The sequence below is a fragment of the Saimiri boliviensis genome, chromosome 1 (assembly GCF_048565385.1).
Source record: "Saimiri boliviensis isolate mSaiBol1 chromosome 1, mSaiBol1.pri, whole genome shotgun sequence".
In the NCBI taxonomy this organism is placed as follows: Eukaryota; Metazoa; Chordata; class Mammalia; order Primates; family Cebidae; genus Saimiri; species Saimiri boliviensis.
This window is the reverse complement of record NC_133449.1, coordinates 45133284-45156381: the sequence shown is the minus strand read 5'-3', so window position 1 is coordinate 45156381 and position 23098 is coordinate 45133284. Positions and strand designations below refer to the sequence as shown.

General features: G+C 35.8%; 1 protein-coding gene across 1 annotated transcript in view; it reads left to right on the top strand.

Moving 5' to 3' along the window:
* Window positions 1–23098, top strand: part of SRBD1 (S1 RNA binding domain 1) — a 225238-nt gene that overhangs the window by 114947 nt on the left and 87193 nt on the right. The window contains exon 16 of the mRNA XM_003926752.4: window positions 10274–10356. Within this exon, the coding sequence (XP_003926801.1) occupies window positions 10274–10356 (83 nt within the window). The remainder of the gene's footprint in view (window positions 1–10273; window positions 10357–23098) is intronic.

Sequence of the window (23098 nt, the reverse complement as noted above, 5' to 3'; positions counted from 1 at the left end):
AAGCCAAAAGCATTCTTACATCCAAAAGAGCTTGTAGTTTCCCTTCAGTTGTTTCATGACATAATTCCCTCTCTACAATGATCATCTTCTTAAACTCAAATCCCAGCTAAAAATCTTGCTTCTCCTTTGAAGCTGCTGCTGCTTAGCACAGCAACTCAGCGTGATCTGTCTCCTTACTATGTATACTTCTGGTGCTTGCCTTATAATAATAATGGCAGAAGGAATAGAAATAGTACTTATACTGGGAACTGCCAACAGTAAGTTTTTAAGCCCTTAGTATATGTGAAAGTATGTTACCAAGATTATTTTATCCTCTCTATTGCCCTATGCGACATTTACTATTATCCCCACTTTAAAAATGAGGAAACTAAGGCTTCCAGAGGCCACATAGCCAGTAAATGTGTACATAATTTCTATGATAAATGGTACTTTCGTTTATAAAAAAATAAAATCCAGAATTTCTCAAGTTGGCACTGAGTAGGTATCTCCTAATACTGTGTTGGAAAAAATATTTAGACCATTATCTTCTGAGAAATAGCAATCCCTTAGGTCTCCCACTGCTAAAGAGACTGCTGTTTCTTCTTAACCACTGGCTCGTGTGGGTAAATAATTGTCACAGTATTATAGGTGAGACAGAATTATAACATTTCAACAAGACTATGAAAATAGAAGATAATAAAATGGAGAATCATTATATGGTTCTAATTACTCTAATTTCAAAGTCTTTCAAAATCAGTGTGTGATTCATTTGAAATATGCCTTCCTTCTGTGTCTTGGCTTGCTTCTATGTGGCAATGACCATGTTTATTGAAAATTTAGACACTTTGAGTCTTTAAAATCTGGTCCTGGAGTCAAATATTCAAAGGGCTTGGAGTCTTTACTCTTGGTTTTCTAGAGTCCACTTCCTTTTCAGTTCCTATTTTGCATTGAGAGTTTTTGTTTTTCCTGGTGATTGATGCCAGGGGTGACTTTTTACTTTATGTGAGATCTGAGCTACCTACAGGTGTGGATTTTACCTTTAAGTCCTCTAAAAGTTTCCTATATAAGAATACAGCAGAACTTCAACATTCATACATGTGTTAAGCATGTGTAAGAAAGTAATCCTCATTACTGCGCCTCCTTGGCCAGTTTATCAGCTTATTGAAAACAGAAGTTTTCTTCCATATATATATATGTGTATATATATATACACACACACATATATATATATATATATATATATATATATATATATATATATGCTTATATTCCGCACAATGCATTGTACATGGCATTTAAATTGGATGGATATAGTAGATGAATGTTATTAAACTGTTTATTATGCATTTAAAGTAGAAGATAGAGTATATTTTTTTCCTTCTCTCCTTCTGAAATCGATTAAAATGACATGATAGAATGAAAGCATAAGCCTACTAAGATAAGAAGAATGGGAGAGGGGATATCAGCAACAGCAAGATTTGAAGCGTAAAGCAGATAGATGAACAATAAGTCACCTAGTTAAATTGAGAATGTTGAATTCTAAGACAGCATTGTATAAAATACAGAACTAACCTGGTATGGATCACGCAACCCCTATAGGTTCAGGAAATGGTGCCAAGTACTTTGGGAGTATGCTGAGAGGGTTGAGACTGGGTTGAAAAGGAAGGCATTGGTTGAAAGTCTATCTAAAAAGCAATGAGACCAAATTAAATGTAGGCCCAGCAATTTCATTGCTAGGTATGTCTCCAGAAAAATTGAAAACAGGATTCAACCAAAATACTTGTACACAAATGCATATAGCAGCATTATTCACAATAGCTAAAGTTGGAAACAACTCCCATGATGAAAGAATAAACAAAATATTGTATAGCCATACAATAGAATATCATTCAGCCATAAAAAGAATGGAGTACTGGTACATGCCACAACACCATAAGAACCTCAAAAATGCCATACCAACATCAAGTAAAATAAGCCAATCCCAAAAGACCACATTTTGTACGGTTATATGAAATGTGCAGAATAGACAAATCTGTAGAGATAGAAAACTGACTAGAGGTTATCAGGGACTGAGAAGAGATGGGAATGGAAAGTGACTGCTTAATGGGTACAGGGTTTTCTTTTGGCATAATTAAAATGTTTTGGAACTTGATAGAGATGTTGGGGTGCAATGTTGCAAGTACGCTTAGTAGCACTGATTTCTACACTTTAAAATAGTTAATTATATGTTATGAGAATTTCACCTCAATAAAATAACAACAACAATGAACATCCCCTTCCACACAGTTGAGTAACTGTCTTTTTTTCTACCTTTGCAGAAGACAGGGGATTTGTTCTCTGGAGAGGGTTAAGCAGAAGGTTTCTATAGTAGAGGACACAGCTTACAAATGAGAGTGGGGATGCTACTGAAATAACGGAGAATTGAGTAAATATTTACATGCTGTTGTAGAGATATTAGAGAGGAATAAAACTGTGCAGATAAGAAGACTCTGCTAATACAGGAGACAACATTGAAGAAACTGAGATTAGAGGTACCACAAAGAAATGGCCAGAGCACCCACAGTAAAGCCATAGTTGACAAGCCTTACGATTGGGCAAAGCACTTAAAATCAGCTTTCTAGTACCCTGCCTCGGATGGACAGTCAGTGGTCACCTATCATGTAATGAAAACTTATACCGTTAATATTAAAGACAGATGCCAAAATACACTAGGGAAGAAAAAAAGCTGCTTGGAGGAAGTAGAGATGGTGCAGACAGAAAAAAAGTTTAACATTTTTAGAGAAGTAAAAAGTATTTTTTTAATTTAGAGATATATTTACATAAAGTAAAATTCACCTTTTTTAGATACATCATCTATGAATTTTGAAAAGTTTATACTAGTTTGGTAACCTTCAGTCTATCTCCATTACAATCAGATACAGAAAACTGTTTTCAGGTCAACATATTTCTCAGCTTCTTGTTTAAAAATGTAATTACTTAGAGGATCAAGATTATAATGGATTTGCATCAAGACTACTAAAACTACATTTTAATAAGCATTACAGTGAAAAAATTCTAATTTGGAGTTGTTGACTGAAAAAGACAAATGAAGGAATTTTACCTATTCTCCTCTGTTCCTGTCTAATGTGAAGGGGAAGGATAAAATGAGATGAATATTGGACTTTAAAAATATAGATGCCTAATATTGTTAGATAAAAGGATGAGACAAATTTTAAAGAGAGCACAGTTTAATATAATCTTTTAAGCAAATAAGTTAATTTGCTCTAGAAGCTTTAGGAGTCTAGGTATTTCATAGAACTGAAAGGCTAAAACCCATGCAAGTATTTTTATTCTTTGGATATAAGACATATTATGAGTGAGGAGAAATGTTGCTTTCAAGGCTACTGCATGTGGGCGTGCAAGTTACATACTCAACCACTGAACCATAAGAAGTAGCTCTGATTGCTTATCTTTTAAGATACTAATCTTGACTCATTCTGGGATCCCTTCCCAACTTTTGGTATAGCAAGCATAATTTTTTTCTGTAATGCTTAACTTTTTGTATTAATATCCTATACTAATTGTCTTCCTCTACACATTGAGCTACGTTACCATTTAAAAATTATTTATAGGCTGGCGTGATGGCTCACGCCTGTAATCCCAGCACTTTGGGAGGCCAAGGCGGGTGGATCACGAGGTAAAGAGATCGAAACCATCCTGGCCAACACGGTGAAACCCCGTCTCTACTAAAAATACAAAAAAAAATTACCTGGACGTGGTGGCCCACCTGTAGCCCCAGCTACTTGGGAGGCTAAGGCAAGAGAATGGCTTGGACCCGGGAGGGGGAGGTTGCAGTGAGCTGAGATTGCGCTACTGCACTCCAGCCTGGCGCCTGGCAGCGGAGCAAGATTCCGCCTCAAAAAAGAAAAATTATTTATAAAAAAACTAAAATCTCTATATGTACTTTATGGCCTCCTTTCATTGCTCTATCTAGTCTACCACAATGCAACTCTCTCAATTTCTGTGGCTTATAATATACCTTGCTTTAATTTTTTTAAATTGCATTTTTCATGGCATTTCTTTTTTTTGCATATAAACTTTAAAGCCGTTTAACAAATACAGTTGACCCTCTGTACCCACAAATTCAACCAACTGTGAATTGATCATATTAAAAAAAATACAGCAATAAAAATAATACAGAATTGAAAATATAGTATAACAATTATTTACACAGCATTTACATTGTGTTAGGTATTATGAGTAACCTATAGGTCATTTAAAGTATATGGCAGGTTATGTGTAGGTTTTAGGCAAATGCTACTCCATTTTGTATAAAGAACTTAGGAATCCACAGACTTTGGTGTCTGCAAGGGTCCTGGAACCAGTCACCAAAGGATACAGGATGACTGTACTTTTAAGAGTCTGTAGTATGTAGAGTGGAATTCTGTTACATTTCAACTTTCATCCCTGATCTGCATTTTTTATTTTTATTATTCATGGTTTTTTGTTTGTTTGTTTGTTTGTTTGTTTTTGAGACTTTGACTCTTGTTGCCCAGGCTGGAGTGCAATGGTGCAAGCTGGGCTCACTGCAACTTTGCCTCTCGGGTTCAAGTGATCCTCCTGTCTCAGCCTCCCAAGTAGCTGGGATTACAGGCATGGGCCACCACGCCTGGCTAATATTACATTTTTAGTAGAGACGGGGTTTCTCCATGTTGGTCAGGCTGGTCTCGAACTCCCAACCTCAGGTCATCTGCCCACCTCTGCCTCCCAAAGTGCTGAGATTACAGGTGTGAACCACCACGCCTTGGGTTGTTTTTATATGTGTATTTGTGTGTGTGTGTGTGTGTGTATGTGTGTGTGTGTGTGTGTATGTATGTATGTTTAATATTATGAATAGGGTTTTCTGCATGATTCCATTTTTTAAATTGTTTTTACTACATTTTAATTTCACCATACTGTACCTAAGATCTCTGTAATTTATTAATCCATAACTACAAGTTTGTAACCTTTGACCAGCATCTCCTCATTCTCTCCACTCCCCAACCTTTGTGTTACTGGTTTGATAGCATATGGTAAGAGCATCAATTTTTGTTTGTGTGTCTTGAAACTACCCAACTAATTAGAATCTTACTAGTTCCGATATTTCTTCATTTGACTTGCTTATGTTTTCTAGGTAGACAATCATCATATGATAATGTAATAATATAAATAATGTCATTTCAATATTTATGTCTTCCCTTTTTGTGAAGTTGCATCAACTAGAGTTTTCGGAACAATGGTGTATAGTAGTGATACAGCAAATTATTGTCGTTATGTGTGAGCAAAATAGTATTTGCCATACATTTGAACATACTACATTAAAAAAAAATAGCTTCATTGAGATATACTTTATATAACATTAAATTTACCCTTTTAAAGTATACAAGTTAATGTTTTCTAGTATAGTCAGAGTTGCACATCCATCACCACCATCTAGTTTTATAACTTCATCATCTCTGAAAGAAACCCATACCTCTTAGCAGTCACTTCCATTACTGTCCTCACTCACCACCCAAACTCCTGGCAAACACAAATTCGCTTTCTCTCTGTATGGATTTTCCTGTTCTGGACAGTTTGTATAAATGAAATCATACAATATGTGGTCTTTGTGACTGGCTTCTTTCACTTAGGCATGACTTTTTCAAGATTCAACCATGCTGTAGCATGTATCAGCACTTCATTTCTTTTTATTGCCAAATAACATTATATTGTATGGGTATACCACATTTTGATCAGTTGATGGATATTTGGGTTGTTTTTACATTTTTGGCTATTATGAATAAGGTGCTATGAAAATCCATGAATAAGATTTTACATGGACATGTGTTTCCATTTCTCTTGAATATATACCTGAGAATAAAAATTGGAGCACATGTAACTATGTTCACCATTTTCCAGAAATCTTTTTGACTTCTGTTACTTTGCTATCTTCATTATTTATTTTCTGTTTCTTTCACTACTTCCTCCTTTTCTTCTCTGTCTCAAAATGTAGACGTTTCCTAAGTTTGGGGCCATAACTCTTCCTGTCTCTTAATTATCTTTATCAGTAATTCGTTAGACTCCCTTTTCCTGAGCTACTTCTTTTTCCTTTGAAGAATCTGTTGTCAGCCTGATCATTCTCAACCTAGAGCTCTGTGTTATTACTGTCTGCTAAGTAACTCATTCTTGATTATCTTGCCAGCAGGAAAATAGCACCATCTCTCTCTAAAGCCTGGACATAGGACTTATAAAAATGTTGCATGACATTTTTGTTTTCTCAGTGCATACAAAAATTATGTTTACATTATAGTGTGTTAAGTATCTTAATGGCATTATATCTCAAAAAATGTATACACACCTTAATTAGCAAACATTGTTAAAAATGGTAATGATCATCTGAGCCCTTAGCAGTTCACAGTCTTGCTGGTGGAGGGTCTCACCTTGATGTTGATGGCTGCTGACCACAAGGCTTACGCTTACTGAAGGCTGAGATGTGGTGGCAATTTCTTAAAATAAGACAACAATGAAGTCTGCTGCATCAGTGGACTCTCCCCTCACAAAAGATTTCTCTGTAGCATGTGATGCTCTTTGATAACATTTTACCCACAGTAGAACTTTATTTAAAATTGAAGTCAGTGTTCTCCAATCCTGATTCTGCTTTATCAATGAAGTTTATGTAATGTTTGATATGTTTTGCCATTTCTGCAACGTTCATAGCATCTTCACGAGGAGTAGATTTTACCTCAAAAAGCAACTTTCTTTGCTCATCCCTAAGAAAGCAGCTCCTCATTATGTCAAGTTTGATCATGAGATTGCAGTAAATCAGTCGTATCTTCAGACTCCACTTCGGATTCTAGTTTACTTGCTATTTCCATCACATCTATAATGACTTTCTCCACCAAAGTGTTGAATCCCTCAAAGTCATCCATGAGAGTTGAAATCGGCTTCCTCCAAATTCCAGTTAATGTTGACATTTTGACCTCCTCCCATGAGTTATGAATGTTATTAATAGCATCTAGAATGGTAAATCCTTTTCAAAAGGTTTTCAGCGTACTTTGCCCAGGTCCTCAGAGAAATCACCATCTGTGGCAGCTATAGCTTTACAAAATGTATTTCTTAAAAAATAAGACTTGAAAGTCAAAATTACTCTATGACCCATGGTGTAAAGATTGGATTTTGTGTTAGCAGGCATGAAAACAGTATTAATCTCCTTGTACATACCCATCAGAGCTCTCGGATGACAGGTACATTGTTAATGAGCACTAATATTTTGAAAGGAATCTTTTTCTGAGCAGTAGGTCTCCATAGTGAGCTTAAAATATTCAATAATCCATGCTGTAAACATATGTGCCATCATGCAGGCTTTGTTGTTCTGTTGGTAGAGCACAGGCTGAATAGATCTAGCATAATTCTTAAGAACCCAATTCTTTAGCTCATTTCAGAATGGTAAATGAGCCTTGATTTCAACTTAAAGTCACCATCTGTATTCCTCTCTAATAAAAGAAGTCAGGCTGTCTTTTGAATCTTTGAAGCCAGGCATTGACTTCTCCTCTCTAGCTATGAAAGTCCTAAATAGCATCTTCCTCCAATAGAAGACTATTTTGTTTACATTGACAGTCTGTTGTTTATTGTAGCCACCTTCATCATGATCTTAACTAGATCTTCTGGATAACTTGCTGCAGCTTCTACATCAGCAATTGCTGTTTCACCTTGTATTTTTATGTTAGGAAGATGGCTTCTTTTCTTAACCCTCACAAACCAGCCTTTGCTGTCTTCAAACTTTTCTTCTGCAGTTTCCTCACCTCTCTCAGCTTTCATAGAATTGAAGAGAGTTAGGGCCTTGCTCAGGATTACACTTTGGCTTAAGGGAATGTGTGGCTGATTTAATCACTCAAACTTTCTCTGTGTTAGCAAAAGGCTGTTTTGCTTTCTTATCATTTGTGTGTTCACTGGAGTCCCACTTTTAATATTCTTCGGGAGCCCTCCTTTGCATTCACAGCTTGGCTTACTGTTTGGCCCAAAAGGCCTATCTTTCAGCCTGTCTCAGCTTTCAACATGTCTTTTCAATAAGCTTAATTATTTCTAGTTTTGATTTAAAGTAAGAGACATGCGACTCTTCCTTTTACTTGAACACTTAGAGGCCATTGTAGGGTTATTTATAGGCCTAATTTCAATACCGTTGTGTCTCGGAATAGGGAGGCCCCAGGAGAGGGAGAGGCCTCACTCTTGGTGGAGCAGTCAGAACACACACATAATTTATTGTTTGTTACCTCATAGGTGTGATTCGTGGTGTTCTAAAACAATTACAATAGTGATATCTAAGATCATTGGTCATAGATTACTGTAACAAATATAATTAAAGTTTGAATATTGCTGAGAGTTACCAAAATGTGACACAATGACCAGAAGTGTGCCCTTGCTGTTGGAAAAATGATGCCAGTTGATTTGCTCAACTCAGGGTTGCCACAGATCTCCCAGTTTGTAAAAAATATGTAGTATCTGAGAAGCACAATAAAATGAAGTGCAATAAAATGAGGTATTCCTATACTCTTAAATTCTTGACTTGGTTTACTGTTGTGGGGGCTTTGTTGTTTTTACTCAGAGTATTTTGGCAATGTATATATGTGTTGAAAATCATTCTTACTGCATTACACATTTAAATGCTAGGCTAAAGAAATAATATTTGCTTTAAAGAAATTCAGGCATATCTCTACTTTAAATCTGCAATTATGAATGTGGTTATTAGAGGAAAGCATTTCTCCTATCACCTGCAGTCCTTGCGCTAACTAACCGTTTGTGATTGATTTCTTTAAATAATAAAAGTGTACACGGAGGCCTTGGAATCCCCGTCTCTTCTGGGAGAGAAATAGATTGTATGACACCAGCTCAATGTTCTCTAAACATGCTTTGAAAGGAACCATTGTCACTATATGTTAGATGTAGTAATAAAGGATATGAAAAAGACTTGATCATGCATTGAACTTGATGCTCACAGTAGATAAGTAGATCTAACGTCTAATTAGAACAGTGGTACAAATCAGTGACTGGAGAATCTGAGAGTCACCTGCAAGAGATGGCTTTTGTTTCCAGATCTTGAATAGCTGAACATGGAAACAGGCAAAGGATTTTCTTTGATGGTCTTAATATTTTCACTTAATGAATTTATATTTCATCCAACCTGTATGAGAAGGTTAACACTGATTAGCTTTCATGGGTTTGAAAATGGAAGCTGTTTATATGTAAGGACTCAGTGTAAATACACTACTGGAGAGGAAGGCTGCCTTTAGAACTATTCATAAGAGTTGTAATGGGTATCTTTTTTTATAGTTAAATCTGTCTTATAAACTAAATTAGATGCAAATTATTATTGATATTTGGTAAAAAAAAGTGACAGTAAATCATGATCAAGTAAAATTGTGATACAGTTAATGGAATATTTGAAGTTAATTCTCAAGTTTCTTGAGCATGGATTGTAATGGTCAAGAAAGGGATATAATTAGATCTATGGTGTGCTAAGAGACAAGCAGTTGGGTCAAAGGAGATCGCTTGCCAGGGCAATCTGGCAGTCATATTCAAGGCCACATGAGTATATTCATAGCCAAGTAACTTGATCTCTGGTTGCATGAAGATATGTTTCTGCTGGGTGCAGTAGCTCATACCTGTAATCCCAACACTTTAGAAGGATGAGGTGAGAGGATTGCTGGAGCCCAGGAATGCAAAGCTGCAGTGAACTGTGATGGCACCACTGCATTCTCTTCAGGGCAACAGAGTGAGGCCTTATCTCAAAAAAAAAAAAAAAAAAAAAAAAAGAAAGAAAGAAAAAGGAACTTTTAAAAAGGAGATAATTCTATTATTTGTTCGTTTTATGGGAATTAGTTCTAATAAACAAATTTGACATATAAATATATTTGTAATAATGCAGAATTATTTAAAACAAGCTTTTGCTTGCCCTGAAGCGTGAGGTGTCTTATTATGCTTTATATAAATAATGAATAGGTAAACATGTAAGTATAGGGAATAAACATTTTATTTGTTTTTCCAAATCTATAACCCTGTCAGACTATTTGTGCTCAAGAATGCCTAGTAGTTCTGATGACATAAATCATCATGAAATTTTGCATTTACTTTTTGTGTAGGGACAAAAGAGAACTTTGAAACTTAAATTGTTGGTCTTTTCTGGAGGGATGAGGAGGAGGGACAGGATTAAGTAATTACATTATAAAGAACTAACATAAGTAATTATTGGGTACTGCTTTTCACATTAAGTCAAACTTGTTTTCTGATTCTGTTTTTTCAGTTTCCATAGCAAGACGTGTACAAGATCCATTAGCTGAGCTAGTGAAAATTGAGCCAAAGCACATTGGAGTTGGAATGTATCAGGTAAAGCACTGTGGATCATTTAATTTATGAAATCCTTCAATACAAGGAGCAGCACTCCAACCTGGCGTAGTAATTAAGTGTCTGTGGGAGTAGATTCCCATTTTCAGGATTGTACAATTTGTGGGAAGGTAGTTAGGAGTTCTGAGTTATTCAGGAAGGAGGGAATTATTTTTGTTGTTATTGTTCTGGTGTTAATGATTTTGATTAAGACTTAGAATTGACTGTGGTCAGATGTAAAGACTATGAAAACACTAGATGAAACTAATAACTACTTGGGAGAGAGAGCCTATTCTTTCGACATTATACAAGTGGAGGTGCTATGGGGACATGTTGGCTCTTTGTGTAAACCAGTATGAACGATTGATTTTAATTGACCTTTCAAGGAGATGTCTTTGGTACCTTCTGTGCCTTGTTTTTTTCCTGTGTTTTTCATATCTGCTTGATATTGTTTGTTTTTGGTCATTACCCAAAATAGTCTAAAACCATTCGGTTGATTAAGTTTGTTACCTTACATGGCTGCAGTTCGTGGCATTCTAAAATAATTTCAATAGTGATACCATGAATTGAACTTGATGTTCACAGTAGGTAAGTAGATCTTATGTCTGATTAGAGAAGTGGTAGGTAGGTAATAGTAGCATTTGTTTTTGTTGTTACCGTATTTTTAATTCGTGAGGTTGTATGTGTTCATCGGACAATTCAAGACAGCATTAAACCTTGACAGAGTGAATTTATGGTGATAACAAAATAGTACCTGGGGCTTAAGTTGTCTCCAGAAGGCTTGGGTCAAATTATTTTCCTCTTTGCTGAAAGTTGTTAAGTGTGAAGTAGAGTATTTTCTTCTGCATAATTTTTATGGGATTTGAATGATAAGTACTATGCCATACTGTTTTCTAAAGAAATATATTATGTCATGGAATCTGTGACTACTAGATATAAAAGAGACCTTAGGATTCATTTATCCCCACCCCCTCCTTTGATAGAAAAAGAGGCTGTGTCCTGGAGTACTTAAGACTTTCACCCAAGATCCCATGGTAGCAAAGCTTGCATTCACTTGTCATATATTTGAGATTCAACTGGGAATATTTGCATTTTATAGCAAGTTGGACTAAGGCATTCAGACCTTTAACTGGACTTACTCATTTCAGGAAGATAGTTTCTAAGGGGACTGATCTAGCTACAAGTAGATAGAAATGACTGATATCTAAAGAGTACAACTGGCTAGGTGCGGTGGCTAACACCTATAATTCCAGCACTTTGGGAGGCTGAGGCTGGTGGATCACTTGAGGTCAATCAAGAGTTTGCGACCAGCCTGGCCAACATGACAAAACCTCCTCTCTACTAAAAATACAAAAATTAGCCAGGTATGGTGGCATGCACCTGTAGTCCCAGCTACTTGGAAGACTGATGCAGGAGAATTGCTTGAACCCAGGAGGCAGAGGTTATAGTGAGCCAAGATTGCATCACTGCACTCTAGCCTGGGTGACAGAGCAAGACTCCACCTCAAAAAAGAAAAAGTACAACTATAACAGTTTTGTGATATAGACATTATAGTGAAGAGGAATTATATTCATTCAAGATAAAGTTATGGAGCATCTTGGCAAGGTAGTGGAATAAAGAAAAGATTTCAAATTTATGGACTGTGGACAGACTAATGAGCTATTCAAAGAGATCTCTAAGCAAATAATGGAGACCTAACCTCCAGATTGGGATTCAGAGATAATATTTAATGTGAAAGACTTTGGAATTCTTTTTTTTTTAATTGCATTTTAGGTTTTGGGGTACATGTGAAGAACATGCAAGATTGTTGCATAGGTACACACATGGCAGTGTGATTTGCTGCCTTCCTTCCCCTCAGCTATATCTGTCATTTCTCCCCATGCTATCTCTCCCCACCCTGCCATCCCTCCCCCATTTCCCCCGAACGGACCCCAGTGTGTAGTGCTCCCCTCCCCGTGTCCATGTGTTCTCATTGTTCAACACCCGCCTGTGAGTGAGAATATGCAGTGTTTGATTTTCTGTTCTTGTGTCAGTTTGCTGAGAATGATGGTTTCCAGGTTCATCCATGTCCCTACAAAGGACATGAACTCATCATTTTTGATGGCTGCGTAATACTCCATGGTGTATATGTACCACATTTTCCCTGTCCAGTCTATCATCGATGGGCATTTGGGTTGGTTCCAGGTCTTTGCTATTGTAAACAGTGCTGCAGTGAACATTCGTGTGCATGTGTCCTTATAGCAGAATGATTTATAATCCTCTGGATATATACCCAGTAATGGGATCGCTGGGTCAAATGGGATTTCTATTTTTAGGTCATTGAGGAATCGCCACACTGTCTTCCACAATGGTTGAACTAATTTACACTCCCACCAACAGTGTAAAAATGTTTCTATTTCTCCACATCCTCTCCAGCATCTGTTGTCTCCAGATTTTTTAATGATTGCCATTCTAACTGGCGTGAGATGGTATCTCAATGTAGTTTTGATTTGCATTTCTCTTAATGACCAGTGAGGATGAGCATTTTTTCATATGTTTGTTGGCCTCCTGTATGTCTTCTTTTGTAAAGTGTCTGTTCATATCCTTTGCCCACTTTTGAATGGGCTTGTTTGTTTTTTTCTTGTAGATCTGTTTTAGTTCTTTGTAAATTCTGGATATCAGCCCCTTGTCAGATGGGTAGACTGCAAAAACTTTTTCCCATTCTGTTGGTTGCCGATTCACTCTAACGACTGTTTCTTTTGCCGTGCAGAAGCTGTGGAGTTTGATTAGGTCCCATTTGTCTATTTTGGCTTTTGTTGCCAGTGCTTTTGGCATTTTGGTCATGAAGTCCTTGCCTACGCCTATGTCCTGAATGGTTTTGCCTAGATTTTCTTCTAGGGTTTTTATGGTGTTAGGTCTGATGTTTAAGTCTTTAATCCATCTGGAGTTAATTTTAGTGTAAGATGTCAGGAAGGGGTCCAGTTTCTGCTTTCTGCACATGGAATTCATTTTTAACAGCAGTGAGAAGTAATAGAAGAGTTTTAAGCAAGGGTGGGTGACATAATCTGATTTATATATATATATATATATATATATATATATATATATATATTTTTTTTTTTTTTTTTTTTTGAGACGGAGTTTTGCTCTTGTTACCCAGGCTGGAGTGCAATGGCGCGATCTCGGCTCACCGCAACCTCCGCCTCCTGGGTTCAGGCAATTCTCCTGCCTCAGCCTCCTGAGTAGCTGGGATTACAGGCACACGCCACCATGCCCAGCTAATTTTTAGTATTTTTAGTAGAGACGGGGTTTCACCATGTTGACCAGGATGGTCTCGATCTCTTGACCTCTTGATCCACCCGCCTCGGCCTCCCAAAGTGCTGGGATTACAGGCTTGAGCCACCGCGCCCGGCCTTGATTTATATTTTTAAGCATTGACTCTGGCTGCTCTGGGAAGAGTGAATTGGAAGAAGAGAAGCAATAGGAACAGCTAGGGGGCTCTTGTACTAGCCCAGGTGAGAAATGATAGTGCTTGGACAGAGTTAATGGCAGTAAAGATGGAAAGAAGTCAAGTCTATTTTGTAGGGACTACTTAGTGATTAGTGAGGGAAAAGAAATTAAGAAGAATTTGCTCCAGGGGTTCTGGTATGTGAATGACGCTTGAGTAGAGCAGGTTTGGTGGGTTAAGATCAGTAATTCAGTTTTAGACATGTTAAGGTTGAGATGCCTATAAAAAAATCCAAGAAAAGATATCAGATAAGAGTTGGATATACAAGTATGAGATTAAAAAAAATAGCCATATTAACATAGGACTACACACTGTTCAGCAAATAATGAAACCGAGAATATGATCAATATGGTAGGCTGAACCGATGATATTCTTTAGTTATGCTACCATCATCACTTGCATGTTCACAAGTCCTAATTCCATGTGTTGACAGAAATGATGTACATGTATACCTATATAAATACATATTTATTTGAATAAATTGATAACAGCATGAGAAAACAAGAAGAGTCCCTCCCATTAGTGGATGGAAATCTCAGGAATTTCTGACAGTAAGCGTGAGAAATCACACCCATGGAGAAACAAAACCTGGTGGAGTCACATTGTGTGTCGCTGTGTTCTTGAGGTAGGTGCAATTCCAGGTAGAGCCAAACTAGTCAGATTCAAATAGTAGGGAGGGGGTCTGAAGTCTTAGATAAAGAGATACATATAGAGGAGCTAGGCCTGTACTAACCTCCTCCTCCAATATACTCAGAATCCAAGCTAAAGCACTGAGCTTAACGTAGGCCAAAGAGGCTGGGAGGTACCTCCAGAGACCTTTGATTGTGAGGAAGCCCAAGGAGCCTCATCCTGAAAAGACAAATTCTTGCCATGTGCATGACCCCTGACATGATGTCCCACATTTCCCACATTATCACTGGAGGTGGGGAATAGTAAACAGAAACATAGGTAGACAGACAGGGACTCTGAAACGATCTCACTACCAAGAATGATTGAACATTTGAGGAAAACCTATAGTGACTTTGAAATAAGTAAATGTAAGACTTGTAGAGAGAAAAGAGAGATTATTGCATTTTAAAAGAAAATATATATTAAAATGAATTCAAACCAGTCAATATCTTAGAATTTAAGAATATAATTGGGATTAAAATGCATACTTGGATGAAATAGAGTGGACACAGTTAAAAGCAAATTAATGAGTTGGAAGACTGAGTTCCTTCAGAATGCAGTTTTGAACTGAAAAAGGTGGAAAGCATGAACAAAAAGTCACATGATATAGATGACATTCTAAAACTTCAGTGTTCGTCTAATGTAAAATTGAAATAGTATGGAGTTATAATCACAGAAGTAATAGAGGAAAATTTCCCAAACTGAACACAGACAAGTCTTCTGAGTACAGAAGTAAAGAATAAGAAAAGGCATACACTAAATGCCTGCTTATGAAATTTCAGAATATGTGATAAAGAGGAACTAAGTATTCAGAGAGCAAACAATTTATTTACAAAGGAAAGAATCAGATTGACATCAGTCCTATTATTGGTAAAAAAGAAATAAATGGAGTTGTGGGAAAAAACATTTTGAACTCATCATTCTATGTCAGGCAAATTATCAACTCCATGAGTGGAAGATAAAAACAATTTTGAACCTGCAATGATTCACCTTCTCTGATTGTTTCACACTTTCTTTGAAAGAATTTATAGAAGTACTCCCTTCCAAAAAGCAGGGGTGAGGCCAAAGAAAGGAAAGACATGACATGGGAAACAGAGGTGTACTTTAAAATATATACACACACAGAGTAAAATGTATAGTTGAGCCTGATAGTTTTTAAAATCTCTGATGTTAGTCTTTATATATTTAAGTCTGGATCAGATCAATTCAACATGGGAGAGTAGGAGAAAAAGAAATGAAAAAAGTATTAAGATTCTTTTCCAGGAAAATATTCAGATACAAATTAACCCTAGAATTTGATTTAAAATTCAGATACAAATTAACTCTGGAATTTGATTAAAAATATAATCTGAAACATATGAAGAACAACCACAAGTAAGATAGTTAATATAAATCATGACAGTAAAATGTAAAAAGTTTATAATTTCATCTAAAGGTAGAGAAAAGAAAATATAGGAAATAACAAAACATAAGGAGATAGGAATAAGAAATAGGTATTTAAAGGTGAATGGTCTAAATCCCTAATTAATAGAACCTCAGACTTTAAGAGCTCTGAGTTGTGTATGTACAAGAGATACTTCTAAAGAAAAAAACCTTGATATTAAAGATTTGGATAAAAATATTTCACATAAATGAAAAAGATGGCAATGTTGACATGAGACAAAATAGAATTTAAGGCAAAATCATAAAATAGGAAAAAGAAAGCTATTTCATATTAGTAACAGTCTTCCAAAAAAATATAATTGCCTTAAGCAATCTGTTACCTAACAACATAGCTTCAATAAATATGCAGTATTACAAACTTTTCTAAAAATTAGATGAGACAAATTTACTGTTTTTGCAGGAGTTTTAATAGACCGTCCTGTATTAATACATACATTTTAAAAACAGCTTGAAGCTAGGCATGGTGACAAACACCTGGCCCCAGCTACTCAGGAGGCTGAGGCAGGAGATCATTTGAGCCCAGGAGTTTAAGGCTATGGTGAGCAATGATCATGCTTGTGCATAGCTGCTGCATTCCAGCCTGGATGACCTAGTGAGATACCCATCTCTTAAAAAGACAAAAAACCCAGCTTTTATTAAGATATCAGTACATATCATACAGTTCATTCATTTAAAATGTGTAAGTCAATGATTTTTAAGTATATTGATAAGAGTTGTGAAAATAGAACATTTTCATCACCCCAAAAAGAAACTCATTGATTAGCAGTTATTCCCTGTTGCCCTTTCTTCACCAGCCCTAGACAATACTAATCTGTTTTCCTCTAGATATTTCATATACATGAAATCATACAATATGTGGGTTTTTATGATTGACTTCTTTCGCTTACCGTGATTTTAATGGTGGTCTACATTGCAGCATTTATCAGTACTTCATTCATTTTCATGGCTAAGTAGTACTTCATTGTGTGTGTGTGTGTGTGTGTGTGTGTGTGTGTGTGTGTGAGAGAGAGAGAGAGAGAGAGAGATATTTTGTTCATTCATCAGTTGGTAGGCTTTGGGGTTTTTTCTACCTTTCAGCTATTATAAATAACGCTGCTGTCAACATTTTTGTTCAAGTTTTTATGTATGTTTTCTTTCTCTTGGATATATACCTCAGAGTGGATTTGCTGGGGTCATTTATTAACATATAATTTTAAAACCATGTCATGAATTAGGAAAATTGTTTGCCGTATATGTATATATGATAACTACGTATTTCATTATTAAGGTTTTGTTTTATTCTTGTTGATATGTATGTTTATATAAAATATTTACATAAAATATGTAAAGAGCCACTCCATACCATTTACATAGAAGAAATACAAGTTTCTATCAAAGAAACCCAGAATTTTAAAGGGTATTATTATTTCAACCTAACAATTAAGTAAAATTGTAATAAGATGAACAAAATCTGTGCCAGTCAAAAGGATACAGTGAGGTGGACATTTATATATGGTGCTGGTGGAAGACTAAATTACTATTTCTAGCAAATAGTCAATACCTAGAAAATAGTTATACAAATCTTAACAGCAGTTCTTATTATTTGCTGTAATAGCAAAATATTCGAAGCAACTATAATAGCAAAATAGTTTTAAAAATTATGGTATGAGTTGAAATACGCAACATTTAAAACTTAGGCTTTCAAGGAAGTTTTCATAATGTGAGAAATTGCTCTTGACGTAGTACTTTTAAATTTCAACAAAATTGTTGATACAGAATAAAAACGATTTGTGTTTTAAAAATCTAGGCATGCATTTACATTGAAGAAAAAACTAAGCAAGTGACTGATATTTTTTCTTTGGTTGATGTGATTTTTTTTCACTTTTTGTTTTTCAAACTTCCTATAGTGAATATGTATTAGGAAAAATTTGCTGTAAAATGTATAGTCATTACCATAGATTTCCCTTACAACCAGAGGTGGACTGAATTTATTTTTAGTCTGGACTTCTAAATGCTTTCAGTATAAATTTAATACTTATTTTCATTTTGATTTAAGATATGAGTAGATGGACAAACATTGCCGATTTAAAAAATGAAAGCTGTTCAAAGAGAGAATGTTAAATATATGAAATAATAGAAGCTATAATATTATTATTTCAATAGAAACTGAAATACTTTTGGTTTAATAACAGCTAAAATGCTAAAGGCAGCATTCCAATCCTTGTCTTAGAAAATGAGGAGAGGTGATTTTAAAAACACATGCCTGTCATTATTTCTGGAGAGAGAGGCAGCCAGTGTGGTCAAATGACAACATATCCCTAACTGACCCCTAAAGACTTTGCTGGAAAGTGGCTTGGTGTTACTCCCAAGAAAACACTCCCGAGTGAGAACAGGATGATGCAGGGTTGGCTCTGTTGAGTTCTCTGGGACATGGGGAATCGTGGTTTAGCTTGGCCTTCTCATATCCTGAAAGCACAACTTAAACACATTGGATCTACTTGCTATTTCTTTCTTCTTTGGACTGTGTTTTAGATACTTTTCATGCTCATTAACACCTCCATTTGGTAATGAGCACACACAGTAAAGTAGGAAAGACTCAGAACAGTGCTCTTTCCTCCCTTTGTGCCTCTCTGTTAGATTATTTGATGATGATAGAGAAATGAAATGGTTGGCCAAAATAAGTTTTTGGAACTCTTATTGGCTTCTATATCCAGGCCATCTTTATTCTTCATTATTGTGGATAATGAGTAGTTACTGTAAAAAGAAAATCATCTTCCCAGCTGAAATTTTTCACGGTAAAACCTCAAAGGTGGGAATTTGCATTTTATTTCAGTCCTGCTCTGTGGAATCAATCCTATGTAAAAACAAACAAAAAGGGCCAAAAACAACTTAAACTGTTTTATAGTCAACATGTAGAAGATTATTAAATGGAGTTTTAGTTTATTTCTAAAGTTGTCTGTTCTATAGTGTTTGCTCAAATCTTTTATAACATTTTAATTCCTTAATTATCATCGTATAGGGGGATACAGAAAAGAATCTGTCCCATGCCCAGTCACCTAGGTGACTTTTGTCTGGATTTTTGCCCCGTACACAAAAGCAATATATTAAAATAGAGAAAACACGAAGGTGAAACAGAGGAAATTGTTGTAAAACTGAGGCATTATTTACACAGGTGAATTCTCTGCCAAAATGCTTTTGCAATTTTGTCCCTTGACTCTTGAGTCCTGGGATATGGGCTGTACTGAATCTTTGCTTTACAGGGTAGTATGAGTGAAATTCAGACTTAGCCTTGCAATTCATATGTTTCATTCACTTGTGACAATGCAGATACGTAACTGAAGGAATACAAGTAATTGAGCTTGATTAGGTGTAAGAACCCAATTCATGTGTTAGAATTTGCTATTTATTCCTTAAATTTCAAAATTTTAAATACCTTTTCTGGGTTTTTTTCCCCTTCAGGATGAATTATGCTTTCTATGTTGAAATATTAGCTTTAGTTTTCTCAGGTTCCTAGAAATCACCAACAATGTAATAAGCCATATATACATACACATAATCTAGTGTAACACCATTACTTATCTTTAAAAGAAATGTGAAACGTTAGCGTGATTTGAAGAACCTTTTACCAATAATGCCTTAAATTATTAAAATGACATATCTAATTTTCTTTATCTTCTGTTTGCTTACTCTGTGTATGTCATTGACCTTGGCAGTGAAACTAGATTCATTTCAGTTTCAAGTTCACCTTCTAGTTTTCATATGTTAGCACAGAAATCAGTTAGAATTTCTAAAACTTTAAGGCACTTTCAGTGTTTAAAACTAAGTATATGATCATTTTAAAAATTATGACATTAAAAATACAATCATAAAGGAAAAGATTAGTAAATTCTACTGCATTAGAATCTAAAACATCTCTTCATCAGAAAACAATATATAGAAAATCCACAAACAGGGAGGAGGTATTTACAACACATAAACTGTAAATGATACAGAATATGAAAGGGTCTTAGAATATGCAAATCAAGACACGGAAAGACAAAGGATTCAGGAGAAAAAATAGGCAAAAGGCTATGAACAGGCAATTCACAGAAGAGGAGTTACAAAAGAATAATAAAGATATGAAAACAATTCTCACTATGAATGGAGGAAATGCAAGCTAAAGTCATAAACCCTTTATGCCATCAAAAATTAGTCTGATAATTCAGATGTTAGCAAGCGTGTGAAACACTTGGAATCTTGTACATTATTTCTAGGAGTATAAATTGGTACCACCACTTTGGAGAGTATTGGAAGTTAACCAAGTTGGAGATCGGAATTCTCTTCAACTCAACAATTCTGTTGCAAAATGTACGAAGCTTAGAAAAATTCTCTAAAATGAACATAAGAAGACATGCACAAGAAGTTTATGGAGACTGGGCATGGTGACTCACACCTGTAATCCCAACACTTTGGGAGGCCAAAAGGAGGATTACTTGAGCCCAGGAGTTTGAGACCAGCCTAAGCAACATAATGAGACCTGATCGTTAAAAAAACAAACAAACAAACAAACAAACAAAAAACAATTAGCTGAGCATAATGGTGCACATCTGTAGTTCCAGATACTGGGGAGGCTGAGTTGAAAGGATCAATTGAGCCTGGAAGATCAAGGTTGCAGTGAGTTGTGATTATGCCATTGCACTCCAGCCAGGGCAACAGAGTGAGACTGTGTCTCAAAAAAAAAAAAAAAAAAAAAAAAAAGTTCACTGAAGCAATATTTATAGTAGTGAAAATTTGGAAATACCGTGCTCATCATCTGGAAACTGGAAAAATAAACTAGTAAAGTCAAGACTAAAAGAGTGTGTGTATATATATATATAAGTGAAAATGGCCCAATTAAAGCTACTAGATTAACATGAATAAACTTCCTAAGATGTAATGTTAAGAGAGAAAGTTGTAGAATATGCACAGTATTATGGGACTGATATAAAATTTTAAAATATGAATATAATCTATAGTATTTATTAATACATATATAGTAAGAGTGTAAAAATAAGCACAGAATTTAAGATGATAGTTTGGTTGGGGCATGGATGAGAAAAATGGGAACTGGGAGAGGCATACCAGGAGTTTCAATTATATTTATAATATTTCTTAAACAGGTTGGTGTCTCTTATACTGTATAACTTTTGTTAAATATCCCATAATTTTTTTGAAAGATGCAGGAAAGCTTGGTCAAATGCTAAAGAATGTTTTAACTCAGGAACTTTGGCTTTCAGTTAGTTTTATTGTCTTCCTTATACACTGATGTATGTGTACGTATGTGTGCATTTTACAATGAGAAATTACTTATATAACCAGAAAAAAGTAAGCTATTTTCATCTAGTGAAAATTTAAAAATAAATTTAATATTATAGGTTACCTTCCCCCTCATAATATTCTTAGAAATTGTTGTCAAGCCCCTAATGTTATACGAAGTCAAATGCTCTGTAAGACCCAGTTTTGACACTATCTTTAAAAATATCTTATCTTACAAATGTGGGGTTTTCCTCTGCGAATTTTAAGACTTAATTATTTTTTCCCCATGGTCATTTTAGACAATGTGACCTATGACAAACCTGTAGATTTCTAGTGCTTGTATACAGGGCAGAGTTGGGTAGAACAGATGTTTAAGGAATTACAATATCATATGTTACTATGATGGTGCTGTCATTTAACTAGCATTCATCATATTTTCTTTTCACCACTGCCCCCTTCCCTCACTCTTACATTATTTAAATTAGAAAACTTAAATTTATAAGCAGGGGAGCTTTTAAAAATGCCTAGGCTATATCCCCAGAGATTGTAATTTAATTGGTCTGGGGGTGGGCCCCACATGCCAACAAGCTTCTTAAAATTCCCATGTGATTCAAATGTACGGCCAGGGCAGAGAATCAGTAGTTCTCAAAATATAGTCACTAGAGTAGCAGCATCAATATCATCTGACAATTTGCTAGAAACGCTTCCCAGACCTGTAGGATCTGGGGGATTGGGCCCTGTAATCTGTGTTTTATTGGCTTACGTTTGAGAACCGTGGTCTCTAATCTTCCTCAAACTTGACTGTGCATATGAAATCCCTTTGAGGTCTTGTTAAAAATGCAAATTCTCATTCAGTTAATCTGCATTGAGCAATGAGACTGTTTCTAGTAAGCGCTCAGCTGGTAACTGTGCTGCTGGTCTGTTTTGATTAATAAGAGACCCTGCTCAAAGTCTCCTGGGCCCTACCCCAGGCCTGTTGAATCAGAATCTGATTTTAACAAGATTTCCAGGTGTTTTGAATGCACATTGCAATGTACGTAATATAGGAGGAAAATTAGGACATGCCAGTATCTAAGGGTGAGTTTGAAGAAGCAAGAATCAGTATTATAAAACACTTCTAAGATGAAATAGGAACAAAACTGAAAATGTGTCTTTTGTGTTTAATTTTAAAATGTTGATGGTGACCATAAAAATAATTTCACTGAGTGGTGGAGGCAGAAGTCATAAAGAAGTAAATCCAGGTCTGAATGAAGGGTAAGCATTTATGAGACAAGTGTATACAAATCTTTAAGGAAGAGAGTTATTTAAGGAGGTCAGGATTTGAACATGTTGAATGTCACTGGGAGGAGGTAGAAGTAGAGAGTGAGAAGTTGAGTATGCTGGAAACGGAGGCAGCTTGTTGCCTGAGGAGATGGCATCCCACAGGATGCCTCTAGGAATAGCCTAAGGAAGAAAACTGAGAGAAGCTCCAGAGAGAGACTCCTTTGGTAAGTAGGTGACTGGGAAGAGATGGAAGATAGCAGGACTATGAGGAGTCGTTCCCCCACATTTCTCATTTTCTTTGTGAAGCAGGAACCTGCTCCCCGCTAGACGCCCTGCGCAACACACACACAAGAACAGCTAGGCTTTCAGTGTCTGAAATCACAGTATTTATTTGCTTACTGTATTTCTCTTCTAATGCAATAAAAGCTCTTCTGTGAGGGCAGGGTGTTTTCACCTCTTGTATCTACAGCTCCCAGGACCTGGCACTTGGTAGATATTCAGTAAGTTTCTGAATGAATACATGGTAGATTATCAGTATAGTTGACCATTTATTTTTAAACTTTATTATAAATACATCATAAAATTTTGTAGCCTCTCACTTCAAATTTTTGTTGAAGTGGGATCAGAACT